Source organism: Eublepharis macularius, chromosome 3, assembly GCF_028583425.1.
Source record: "Eublepharis macularius isolate TG4126 chromosome 3, MPM_Emac_v1.0, whole genome shotgun sequence".
NCBI classification, from domain to species: domain Eukaryota; kingdom Metazoa; phylum Chordata; class Lepidosauria; order Squamata; family Eublepharidae; genus Eublepharis; species Eublepharis macularius.
In genome coordinates, this window is record NC_072792.1 from 183821277 (window position 1) to 183833883 (window position 12607).

At 42.7% G+C, this 12607-nt stretch overlaps 1 protein-coding gene across 1 annotated transcript; it reads right to left on the reverse strand.

The window, feature by feature from the left end:
* Nucleotides 1-552: 552 nt before the first annotated feature.
* Nucleotides 553-3945, reverse strand: LOC129326349 (galectin-1-like). Its single transcript, XM_054974503.1, has 4 exons — nt 3937-3945; nt 3296-3378; nt 2634-2740; nt 553-698 (listed from the first exon to the last, which is right to left on the reverse strand). Exons 1-4 carry the CDS (start codon nt 3943-3945, stop codon nt 553-555), a joined length of 345 nt encoding a protein of 114 aa, XP_054830478.1.
* Nucleotides 3946-12607: the final 8662 nt, after the last annotated feature.

The window sequence follows — 12607 nt, forward strand, 5'->3', positions numbered from 1 at the left end:
TTCCCAGGGTGTGGAATGCTAATGGCGGGAGGCTTCACTGTATCCTGAGGAGGTTCTTTTGCATATGGATTGGGGCTTGATATGCTAATCTTCTCTGCAGGGCTATTGTCAGGTATAGAGTGTTTTGTTAGCCTGGTGTTTTTCAGGACTGGAAACCATGCTCTATTTAAAGGACTATAGCTGGACTGAGTTTCCATCAAACCTAGCAGTTTATTTGTGTACTGCACCGACTGTAGATATTTGTGTGTTGAGGAATTCTGTGCATGAATGAATTTGTAACATTGCTTAAAGAAGTAAGAGGCACTTGCACTTTGTAAATCAAGTATTTATTAATAAGAGAGGCTTTGCACGTTGAGTGTTGTTGTTTCCTGCAGGGAACTTTCCCTTCTTTGCTTCAACCCGTTTAAATGTTAACAGCATGCCCAAGGATTATAGAAAGAAGAACCAGGTCTAGAAAGAGGACAAGTTCACAAAGATGTCAAGAAGCAAATAGGGGTTTATTTGCTGACTCATCTGTAGCCCGAACAGAGGCGCAGGGTGGCACAACTGAACTCATTCAATGTCGATAGAATGGACCTCGAAGTCATCATCCACTTTGATGTAGTCGATGTGGTTCAGCTTTAGCGGGCTTTTGAAATCAAACACCTTGCCGTCAGGGTATTCACTTTCACTTCGTCGGCTTTTATGGTGAAAGTGATCTGAGGAGGAGAGATCAAGGCATTAGCTGATTGCAGTTTTCTTGGGGAAAAGAGATACATACCCTCCAGATGGGGAGGACTCGGCCTCACTGGCAGTGCAGTTTATGGAAGGCAGTGACCAGGCCACACACAGTCCTACCTTGGGAGCATCCATATGCCTGGGGTCTTTATGGAGAGGGGTCTCATATCCCCTAAGTGGGAAGCTATGGTGGCGTATCTTTCCCAGGACTCTGTGGGAGAAGGCCATATTCTACCAGCATTTTACAACCAGAGCCTAACCTGGGTGACCTAGGCTAGCCTGACCTTGTCAAATCTTGGAAACTAAGCAGGGTTGGCCCAGGTTAGTACTTGGATGGGAGATCATCAAGGAAGTCCAGGGCTGCTATGAAGAGGCAGGCAATGGCAAACCACCTCCATTAGTCTCTTGCCTTGAAAACCCCAGCAGGGGTCGCCATGAGTCAGCTGTGACTTGATGACCCTTTCCACCTCTACCAAGAGCTGGCAATGTGATTTCTGAGGGAATGAGGGACATGGTTCACATCACAGGTTTTCACATTTTCTGCCTCAGTTCCCCAGCCTGACTTTCATTCCATCAGGGCCAAGCTAGAAGTGACGAATTTACACTCGAATGGCAAGTGAACAGACTCACGTGTATTCCTCCCTGTTCACTTGCGCTCCACGTGATTGAGTAGAGCACAAGTGGAGTGCAAGTGAACAGGTAGGAATACACGTGAGTCTGTTCACTTGCCATTCGAATCGTCACTTCTAGCTTGGCCCTCTGTCACACGTCAGCTGTGGGGAACTCAATCCCCAAACGCAAGAAATTCTGATTCAGAGTGGGGCATTTGTGCAAGGAGTAAAGTGCCTTTTACCCGGCCCTCCCCCCACTTTTCCAGACCCCAAACAGCCACCATGGGGGGGGCATTTCTTGCCCTTGCCTACATGCCCCTTCCTCCCATGTGCCGTGGTCCCAATCCAGATCAGGCCCACACATGATTGGGAATGGTTACAAGCAGGGCAACTGCTGACTGAAAGAGAGCTGCAGGAGAAGAGGGCCACACCAAAGACAGAACGAAGGAATAAAACAAAACAAAGGTGCAGCGGGAAAAGAATTTCCCCCCCATTATACTGCTCCTTTCATCTATGCTTCCCCCCACTCCTGTGAGAGATAGATAACAGTTCAAAGCTCTCATGTAAGCCTTGAGGGACCTGACCAGTGCATTTCCCCCCCTGAAATGCTGTGGGAATTGCTTGAGAGTATTATACAGGTTAGTTTTATATGCATTTTTACATAAGAACATAAGAGTAGCCATCTTGGATCAGGCCAATGGCCCAGCCATTCGTTGGACTTTGTGTCACACAGTGGCCAAAAACCAGGTGTCCTCAGGAGGTCTGCCAGTGGGGAAGGAACGCTAGAAGCCCTCCCACTGATTGCCCCCCCCCCAAACACCAAGAATACAGAGCATCACTGCCCTAGACAGAGAGTTCCATCTGTACCTTGTGGCTAAGAGCCACTGATGGACCTCTGCTCCATATGTTTACCCAGTCCCCTCTTGCTTGAAGCTGCCACCACCTCCTGAGGCAGTGAATTCCATGTGTTAATCATCCTTTGGGTGAAGAAGTACGTCCTTGTATCTATTTTAAACTTAGTTTAGAAGTGCTGTGTGCCAATTCACCCCGAGAAGATGGCTGCTCTGAAGGTGGACTCTATGACATTATACCCTACAAACCTCTCCCTCCTCCAAATCTCCAGCAGTTTCCCAATCTATGGCATGTAACTCTAGCACTCACTGAATGTGCCATGCCCAAGGACACCCCCCCCCCCATTTTTGGAGCCAGCCATCACGGCTTTTCCCTCAAGTCCTTTCCATTTTCCACTCACCCTGGTGACTTCTCCTTGCTTGAAGGGGAAGTGATAATCCCGCATCTCCTCACCCCACCCTCCATCCTTCCTGGAGTTATACACAATCAACCCTTCAGTAAAGCGAGGGTTAAAGTGAATCAAGGAGGTCAAGTAATCTTTGCCCAGGTTGATGGCAAATCTAAGAGGAAAGGATACAAAGACAGCACGTTTAGGCTTCTGGGTTAATATAACAATTCAAGCTAATGCTCTGTTTTTTTGTCTATTGGTAGTCTGTGCCCCCTTCACTTCAGAAGTGTAGTTGCACAAGGCAACAATAAGCATTTAGTGTTCAGACACAGCCTTAGAGGTGGGTGGGAATGTGGTTGGTATTGTAAGTAAGCCAGCCTGCTGGGCTCCTGTCTTCTGGAATAGTCAGGAGGAAGAGACCACAGATGAGCTTGGAGTTAAAGCACTGGGAAACCTGGTGGAAAGATGGCAATCTTACTGGGGGCTAAAGCAGGGGCAGAGGAAGGAAGGAAGGGAAGGAAGGGAAGGGAAGGAAGTGTGGTTTCTGCCTTAGATGACTGGAAGAAGTCCCTGGCCATGCCCCATAGACCATTTTTGGTTCCAGTGCATTTCAGATGTTTTACGCGACTAATATGGGAAACTTCCTAATATGGAAGACAGAACCCAGCCCATTTCTAAAACCTGCCCAGGACACAGATATGCCCAGTTTTCACCCACCAATACAAACCTCTTAGCTCCTGGTGCCACCCTTCCCTGCACAGTGATCGAATCATCCACATGGAGCTTCTTCAAGTTGCTGATAATCAGTTCCTGAAGGAGAGGGAAAGCAGGAGCATTATTGGTAGGTGGGTGCTCTCTAGCCTGTGGACAACTTGCCTACACCCATTTCTCTAGGAGAAAGGTTAAAGATTTCTGGCCCCAGAAACACCATCAACCAAAGAGGGACCTTCTCCATCCAACTATGCAAGCAGATGTCATCCTGCAAAATGTGACATCAGATATAAAAGCCTTTTAGTGCTCAGGGTGCTGCAAGGCCATTGTCCCCCCCCCCCAAGACATCTGCTAATGAACTGTTGTAGATAAGTCATGCTAGTCCTTTAGCGAGGAGCATAGAGGACAAGCTGTGCCCCACCCCAGATAGAGGAAGAGGGCCAGCTCCTCAGCAATCCCCTCATGTGAGACAACCAGCAATCTTCTGGAGTAATTCAAGACTTCCATTTTGTCTCAGAAATGAAATTCTGGTAGTATAGCTATTGAGATGCACTACATGAAAACACACAACACTGGAGGCAGAAGTACTGTTACTAGCTTTGTCCAGTACTTCTGCAAGGATCTGTCTAGGAAGTTTCACTACAGCAGCAGACTTACTTTGGCCATAGCAGATGAAGGCTGCAATTCTTCTGAAAACCTTTACCTAGAAGGAAGCACCACTGAATCAAATAAGAGCCAAGCTACAAGTGACGCCTGACACAGGTTGGACACTTGTCAGCTTCCCTCAAGTTTTGATGGGAAATGTAGGCATCCTGGTTTTACAGCTTGGCTCTCCATTACAGCTGCAAGACCAGGATGCCTACATTCCCCATCAAAACTTGAGGGAAACTGACAAGTATCCAACCTGTGTCAGGCGTCACTTGTAGCCTGGCTCTAAGGCTTCCGTCTGAGGAAATATGCTTTGAATTCCATTCACTCTCTAAGTACTGCTTCAGAGTTGCCCATCTACCATTCACCCACCGACAAGCATTTCAGCTCTAATAACCCATTCCAGTTAACCACTCAAGAAAGGTTACAGTGCACTATTGACATCTAACAGTTCAAATACACTAAGTTATCAGTCAAGGACTATCCCTACAGGCCATCACCTAGACTTTCGCTCTACAGACAACTTACGTTTGCCATTGCTAAATCTGTAGAACTTTTCCTTAGGACTGCTAAGGCTTGACAAGGCAGCTTCCAGCAGATACCCTGCAATGATGCTTGATTGGGCTGTCTGAACTTCAAATTGAGGCCTGGAGCCCGCCCTTTCTCTTCCCCAACCAATCAGACATGAGGTTGTGAAATCTTTTTTTTTCAAAATTTTTTATTGGATTAGATTATAATATTATTCAAAACATACATTGCCCCCTTATAGATCTTTTTCTAACCCCCTCCCTTTCCTCCCCCCTTTTTGTTGACTTCCAACAGTTTTCCAACCCTAAGTCTATCTTATTATTTAATTACGTAATATCTCATATATCCTATTATACACACATTTAATACTCTTTTCTCTAAGCTTATTTAATCTCTACTAAAAATACTCTATAATATAAATTTCCCTTTGGATGCCTCAATTAAACCACATATCCTACATAAAATAATACTGGCATAATAATATATATTAGCAATCAAGATATTAAAAGATATAACATTGTATTCATTTTACTTTCCAATCACCTATGTTCTTTGCTTTCCACCATCATCCTAACTCTAATATTAGCTTAGACTCTAATACTCTATTACTCATCCATCTTTTACTATTTATGTTCTAGGCTTCTTTTAAATCTATAAGGTAATTGTTATATTCAAATATCTCTTACATACACTTTACTTAAACTATATATTGTAAATAATATCTAACTATCTTAATCTTATATATCCATAGTGAAACATCCATTATTTAGTACTCTATAGTTTTTGATTTTATCATAACTCCATTAATAGCTTAGATTTTTATAATTAAATTCCCCCCTCGGTAAAGTCACTTCTCTCTTCTTCTGTTACATTTCAATAATTCTCGAACTGCCACAGTTCTCCTTTCACGTCCCATTTTTTTTCTAAATATTGTTTCAATTTCTCCCAGTCTACGTTATACTGTCCTGGATCAAGATCTTTAAGTTTTCTGGTCATTTTATCCATCTCAGCCATGTACAACAATTTATACATCCAATCTTCTATAGTTGGTATTTCTTGTACTTTCCACTTCTGCTCATACAAGAGTCTCGCTGCTGTAATCATGTAAAATAACAATGTTCTATACTGTGTTGGAATACCTTCCATTCCCAAGTTTAGTAGCAACAATTCTGGGATCTTATTTATTTGGGTTTGCAAAACCTCATTAATTACTTCAATTATATCTCCCCAGTATTGCTTCGCTACCTCACAAGTCCACCACATATGATATAGTGATCCTTCATGTTTTTTACATTTCCAGCATTTATTTGACATGTTAATATTTCCTAATGCAATTTTCTTTGGTGTCAAATACCAACGATAAATCATTTTATAGACATTCTCTTTAATACTTGTACAAGCCGTAGTCTTCAGAGTCGTTTTCCACAAATATTCCCACGCCTCCATTGTTATTTCTTTATTAAAGTTTATAGCCCACTTCACCATCTGTACTTTTACTGTCTCATCTTCTATAAACCATTTTAAAAGTACTTTATAAATCCTTGAGATTTCCTTTTTACCTTCTTGTAAAATTACCTCTTCTAGTTCTGAGTTCTCCGTTCTTATTCCTCCTTTCAAGCAATCCGAATTGTAAAGATCTCTGATCTGTCTATATTGAAACCAACTGTAACATGAAGACAACTCCTCCTCTGTTTTAATTCTCAATTTTGAAGATTCTACTCGAGTTATCTCCTTATAGGTTAAGCATTGCTGCTCATTATCGACAGTCCTCGGATCTATTACTTCATATGGAACCACCCAAGAAGGAATTCCGTCCTGTAGGTAATTTCTATACTTCTTCCAAATTGTGAAGAGGCTTCTTTGAATATAATGATGTAGAAACATAGAGTCTGCTTTTACTTTGTCATACCACAAGTACACATGCCATCCAAATATTTTTTTATGTCCCTCCAAAGCCAGCAATTTGCGATTCTTCAGTGTCATCCATTCTTTTATCCATGCCAAACATATTGCTTCATAATATAGTCTTAGATTGGGCAGTTGCAATCCATCTCTCTCTTTAGCATCCTGTAATAATTAGCTTCTCTCCAAGTATCGGGGACTTCCTGGTCTTGCATAACTCCATTAATCACCTCTTTCAGGAAAGGCACGAGTTCATTAGCCATTACCTTATAAAATTTAGCTGTTAGTCCATCCGGACCTGGTGCCTTTCCTAATTTTGTTAGCTGAATTGCCTCTTTTATTTCCTCTTCCGTCACTTCCCTATTCAATTTTTCTCTCCAACCTTCAGAAATTGCAGGGAGCTTCATCTTTTCCAAATAGCTCATTATAAAGTCTTTGTTCACTTCCTTTTTTTGATACAGCTTTGCATAAAATTTGAAAAATGCTCTACTAATGGCTGCTTGTTCCAAATGTGTCTTATTTTCCTCACAAATTTTATTTATGGTTGTATTGTCGAAGGCTTTCACGGCCGGAGAACGATGGTTGTTGGGGGTTTTCCGGGCTGTATTGCCGTGGTCTTGGCATTGTAGTTCCTGACGTTTCGCCAGCAGCTGTGGCTGGCATCTTCAGAGGTGTAGCACCAAAAGACAGAGATCTCTCAGTGTCACAGTGTGGAAAAGATGTAGGTCATTTGTATCTACTCAGGAGGGGTGGGGTTGAGCTGAGTCATTCTGTAAGAGTTTCCCAGGGTGTGGAATGCTAATGGCGGGAGGCTTCACTGTATCCTGAGGAGGTTCTTTTGCATATGGATTGGTGCTTGATGTGCTAATCTTGTCTGCAGGGCTATTGTCGGGTATAGAGTGTTTTGTTAGCCTGGTGTTTTTCAGAACTGGAAACCATGCTCTGTTCATTCTTAAGGTTTCTTCTTTCCTGTTGAAGTTTTGCTTATGCTTGTGAATTTCAATGGCTTCCCTGTGCAGTCTGACAAAGTAGTTGGAAGTGTTCCACTTCCAAAATACTGGACAACACTTCCAACTACTTTGTCAGACTGCACAGGGAAGCCATTGAAATTCACAAGCATAAGCAAAACTTCAACAGGAAAGAAGAAACCTTAAGAATGAACAGAGCATGGGCTCCAGTTCTGAAAAACACCAGGCCAACAAAACACTCCACACCCGACAATAGCCCTGCAGAGAAGATTAGCACATCAAGCACCAATCCATATGCAAAAGAACCTCCTCAGGATACAGTGAAGCCTCCCGCCATTAGCATTCCACACCCTGGGAAACTCTTACAGAATGACTCAGCTCAACCCCACCCCTCCTGAGTAGATACAAATGACCTACATCTTTTCCACACTGTGACACTGAGAGATCTCTGTCTTTTGGTGCTACACCTCTGAAGATGCCAGCCACAGCTGCTGGCGAAACGTCAGGAACTACAATGCCAAGACCACGGCAATACAGCCCGGAAAACCCCCAACAACCATTTATTTATGGTTCTCTTCTCTTTTCTTTTCTTTAATTGCCACGCCAAATATTTCCCAGGTTTATTTGCACCCTCAAACGACCTCTGATTCATTCTCTTGTGGTTCCATTCCAATTCTTTATTATTCATTGCCGTCAATTGTTCTTGTAGGATTTTAATATCCTGATATATCTTCTTTTTCCCTGGTCTCTTCTTAAGTTGTATCTCTTTGGCTTTTATTTTCTCCATAATCTCTAACCTCTTCTTCTCTTTTTCTTTTCTAGCTCTTGCATTTAAGTCCATTAGTATGCCTCTGGTCACTGCTTTATAAGTGTCCCATACCTTATTAGTTGAAACTTCCCTGTTCATATTATGTTGTATAAAGAATTTGGTCTCCCTTCGCAACAACTCAATGTTGTTTTCTTCTTGCAAAAGATCTTCATTTATTCTCCATCCTTTTCTTTTATTTCTTTTCCCAAATCTCCACATGATTGGGTTGTGATCTGAGCCTACCATGGGCATTATTTCCACCTCTTTAGTCCATAATGCTAAGTCTTTGGAGGCCCAGATCATGTCAATTCTTGATAAAGTAGAATGTCTTGCAGAATAAAATGTATATTGTCTAGATTTGGGATTCTGTCTCCTCCACACGTCTTCTAAAGTCTCTTGTTCCTTTATTACAAAAACGGATTTTGGTAGTAGTCCTCTTTTCTTTTGTGCAGTTCCAGATTTCTTATCTTCCTCCAAATTAGTAACTCCATTGAAGTCTCCAGCTAAAATTATCTGGTCATAAGATAGTCCATCAAATTGTTTACTCAAGTCCTCAAAATTTTTTTCTTTTGCTCCATTAGGTGCATATATTCCAATCACCAACAGCTTTTTTAAATTCCACATAATTTCCACTGCTAAATATCTAGCTTCTGCATCACTCACTACTAATTTAGGCTGTAATTCTTCTTTTATATACAGCACCACGCCTTTTTTCTTTTTTTTTGAAGCAGCCACAAATTCACTTCCCAATTTTGCACACTTTAAATATTTTGTATCTTGCTTTTTAATATGGGTTTCTTGCAAACACACAATGTCACATTTTTGTTTTAATAGCCAGTGGAAAATATTTTTTCTCTTGTTAGGAGAGTTAAGTCCATTTACATTCCAAGATATTATTTTGCACTCCATACTCATAATCTTGTTGTTGGTAAGTCCTTTACATTGTCCCTAATAAACTTTTCCATCTCCAATTCAGATCTGATGCGCTTTTTAACTCCTCCAAATTCGAAGGACAGCCCTTCTGGTATTTCCCATCTGTATCTTATCTTCATGTCCTTCAAGATCTGAACCAAGTCTTTATATTTTTTCCGTTCCAACAGCATCAATCTGGGCAATTCCTTCATAATAATCACCGCCTTGCCGTCAACCTTCAATGGATCCTGAAATTGTTTACTCACAATCATTTCTCTTATATTTCTAGTCGTGAATTGCACAATCATATCTCTTGGTAATTTCCTCTGGGTCGCGAATCTTGAGTTTATTCTGTATACCACATCTAGGAAAGCCGCAATTTCATCTTCCTCTTTCCCCAGGTATCCAGCCAAAACTTCTATAATCTGTTCTTGGGCAGATTTTCCCTCAATTTCCGGCAAAGCATGAAATCTCAGTTTTCTCCATATGTTTACTTTCTGCTACAACTATTCTGCCTCTCATCTCCCTCATCTCAGTTCGTTGTGTGTCTGCTACAGTGTCCATTGCATTTTCTACTACATTATCCCTTTGCTGTGTGGCTTGCAGTTCATTTTGTATTTTTTCCATACCTTTCGTCAGTTCCGCCAATTCCTTCTTAAGTGTCTCTTTAAACTCCTTCGCCATCACCTGTATCATATCTTTAACTTCTTTATTTCCTTCTGAAACTTTTTTATCTAGACTTTCAATTGCTGCTTGCCACTCCTTTTTTGACATCGTGGGGCTGGCTTTACCTCGCTCCCACGAGTCCGCTCTTTTCCTTAACTCCGTGGCGTTTAACTTTGTGTCCTTTTACTTTTAAAAGTCCCACATTTAATTTATTTCTTAAAAAACACCTTTACACAGTCCAAAATGTCGGGCGTCTTTTCTCAATGGTTATTTCAACTCTACTTTCAATCCAAGATGGCCTACTTCCTCTTCTGCTGAAGCCACGACCTTTCCCTTCTTCAAAATGGCGTTCTTCTGCTTCCTGTCTCATAGAAAGGGCCGCTTCTCTCCAGCTTCTCTATCGTTCTGACGTACTTCCTGTTCCTCTGCCCCACACAGCAGTTCTTGCGATGATGAGGCTTTCCCACAGTCCACTATCTCTTTCTTCCCGCAGGTATGTAAACAATTATCAACTTTCTCTGCTAACTTCGTTATACATAGTCCTTTAAAAAAAAAAAATCTTGCCGGAGTTTCCCCTCGTTACAGTCAACCTGCGGCAGTTTTTAAAATCACTTTAATACTTTGCTTCTTAAAGTACTCAGTCCCGTTTCAAGAGATAGTAATCTTTACCTTCTTAGTCATTTTCTCGGGTTGTAATCACTGTTTCAATATTCAATTCACTTCAAATCCCCTTGTCTCTGTATGAAGCTTGGGTATGAGGGTCTTATGCCAACCGAATTGGCTCCAAGACTGCTGCAGAGATCTTGGCAAAACCTCTCTTCGGGTGGGACCTCAAAGGACAAGAGGGAGTCCGTTGCGTAGGACCCCCCCTCGCCCGAGATCAACGCGCCCTCAGGTTCTTGAGCGTTCTACGCCTGTTCTCCGCCTGAGAACAGTTGGCTACGGGCAAATCCTCGCCCCTCTAGCCTCCAAAACAGCAGCCTGGACAGCTCAGCTCTTAGAGCTGCGTTAGACCTTCATGGATTCCAAGCCGGAAGTCATGAGGTTGTGAAATCTTTACGAGAACCTCATCAGAAACACTTTGGTTTTCCACCTTACAAACACAAGCCAGTGTTGCAATAGTTAAATAACACATTTATTGCATTGCGATTTCCCTCTCCATCTACTCTATATTATGTTGACAATAACCAGGTGCACAGAAAAACAAGGCAATTTCTTTGAGAAGGGACAGCATTGTCATTGATAGCAAAGTTCCACAGAAGTCTTTTCTGAGAGTTGTAGACTTAAACAGCAGCATAATCAAAAAGGGTCCAGTAGCACCTTTAAGACTAACCAATTTTATTGTAGCATAAGCTTTCCGGAATCACAGTTCTCTTCGTCAGATGCACAGCAGCATGACTCTACAAAGTAAAGGATGAAAGTCCAGGGCACAGAGCCGAGGGAATGGATGGAGACCTGTGACAGAGACAGAACTGACTATTCCAGAAAGAGAGAGAAGACATTTTTTCACAGTCACTGTTGATCCAACAAGAAATGCATACGCTCATTATGTGGCAAACATAGAAAAAGTATGTGCAAAATTCTTCCAGTTTTCTGCTGAGTTACCACCTTTGTCTTTCTGCCTCCAGAGTTTTATCCCACTTATTGGGGGAAACTTGCTCTAAAGCAGACACATGGCAAGTAAGAGTCTCCTTGACTGTTTCAAAGCAGTACATTAATCACTAAACCTCAAGGTGGTATGATGATGTTATCTAAAATGCTAACAACCAAATGGCCCTGACACTGGATACTTAAATCTGGAGCTTTGAGCCATGAACGGTCAAGACAGATCTTCCCACATACCTAAAAAATGCCCCAGGTATGCAGAAAAATCTGAAATCTAAAAAAAATGCATTGGGTGGTTAAAATAAAACTCCAAATGATAAAAGGAGTGCCTGAAGCTTTAATCAGTGGATATAGCTAGGCAGCCATAACAGTTTAGCCAGTATACCAACTTGATTTCTATCAGGAAAAGGTGGGGGCAGGGCCATTTCCAGGGCTGTTTTAGCCTTTAAGGGAGGACTAGGGCTGCCAGGACGGGGGCATCTCTGGGGCAGCTGAACAGCAGGGTCACTGCCAGTGGGGCACGACTTCACTTCCAGGAGTGACATCTTCATGCTGGATGAAGGAATGCTCCTGTGATTCTTAAAGAATTGGCCCTGTGCAAAGTGCATGAAGATCTTGAAAATGATGAGTACCGGGTAAGGGGACCTGGCACCTCTAGGGAGGACACATTGAGGCCAGTTCTAGAAGCAACCACCACGCCACTTGATACTACATCACTTGCATGATTCACCCAGACCTGGCTGCTTGTTACTGTTCATCAGCAGCCCTTCCTCCAAAACCAGTGGTTCGAGTTTCAGAGCAGGATCCAGGAGACCCAGGTTCTAATCAGCACTCTGCTGTGGAAGCTCAGTGGCAGACTTTGATCCAGTCAAACACTCTCAACCTAACCCACCTCTCTGGGTTGTTGTGAGGAAATTGCAGGGCTTTTCAGGTCCAGAACTCTCTCTGGGATTCTGCCCTCAAGCAAGCCCCAGAGACTGGCCAGCCAATCAGAGATGCTGAGTAGAGGGGGAGTGACCGCCTCAGTTTAAATGGAGAGCAGAGATACATTTCTCTTTGGACAGGGATATCCAGAGCTTTTAAATTATCCTCAACTAGAAACAAAGCCCGTTGTGGGAAAAAATACAACGGGCTCTAGAAAGGGGAGAGCGGGCAGACAAGTATTCCCTCCTCCTCCGTCACTGATCCCGGCCAGTGAAGGAGGGGGGTAGGCATTGCCACCTGCTCCGCACCTGATCTCAGCAACGTGAAGGGGGTGGTGGGCTTTGCTGCCTGTTGCATGCCTGATAGA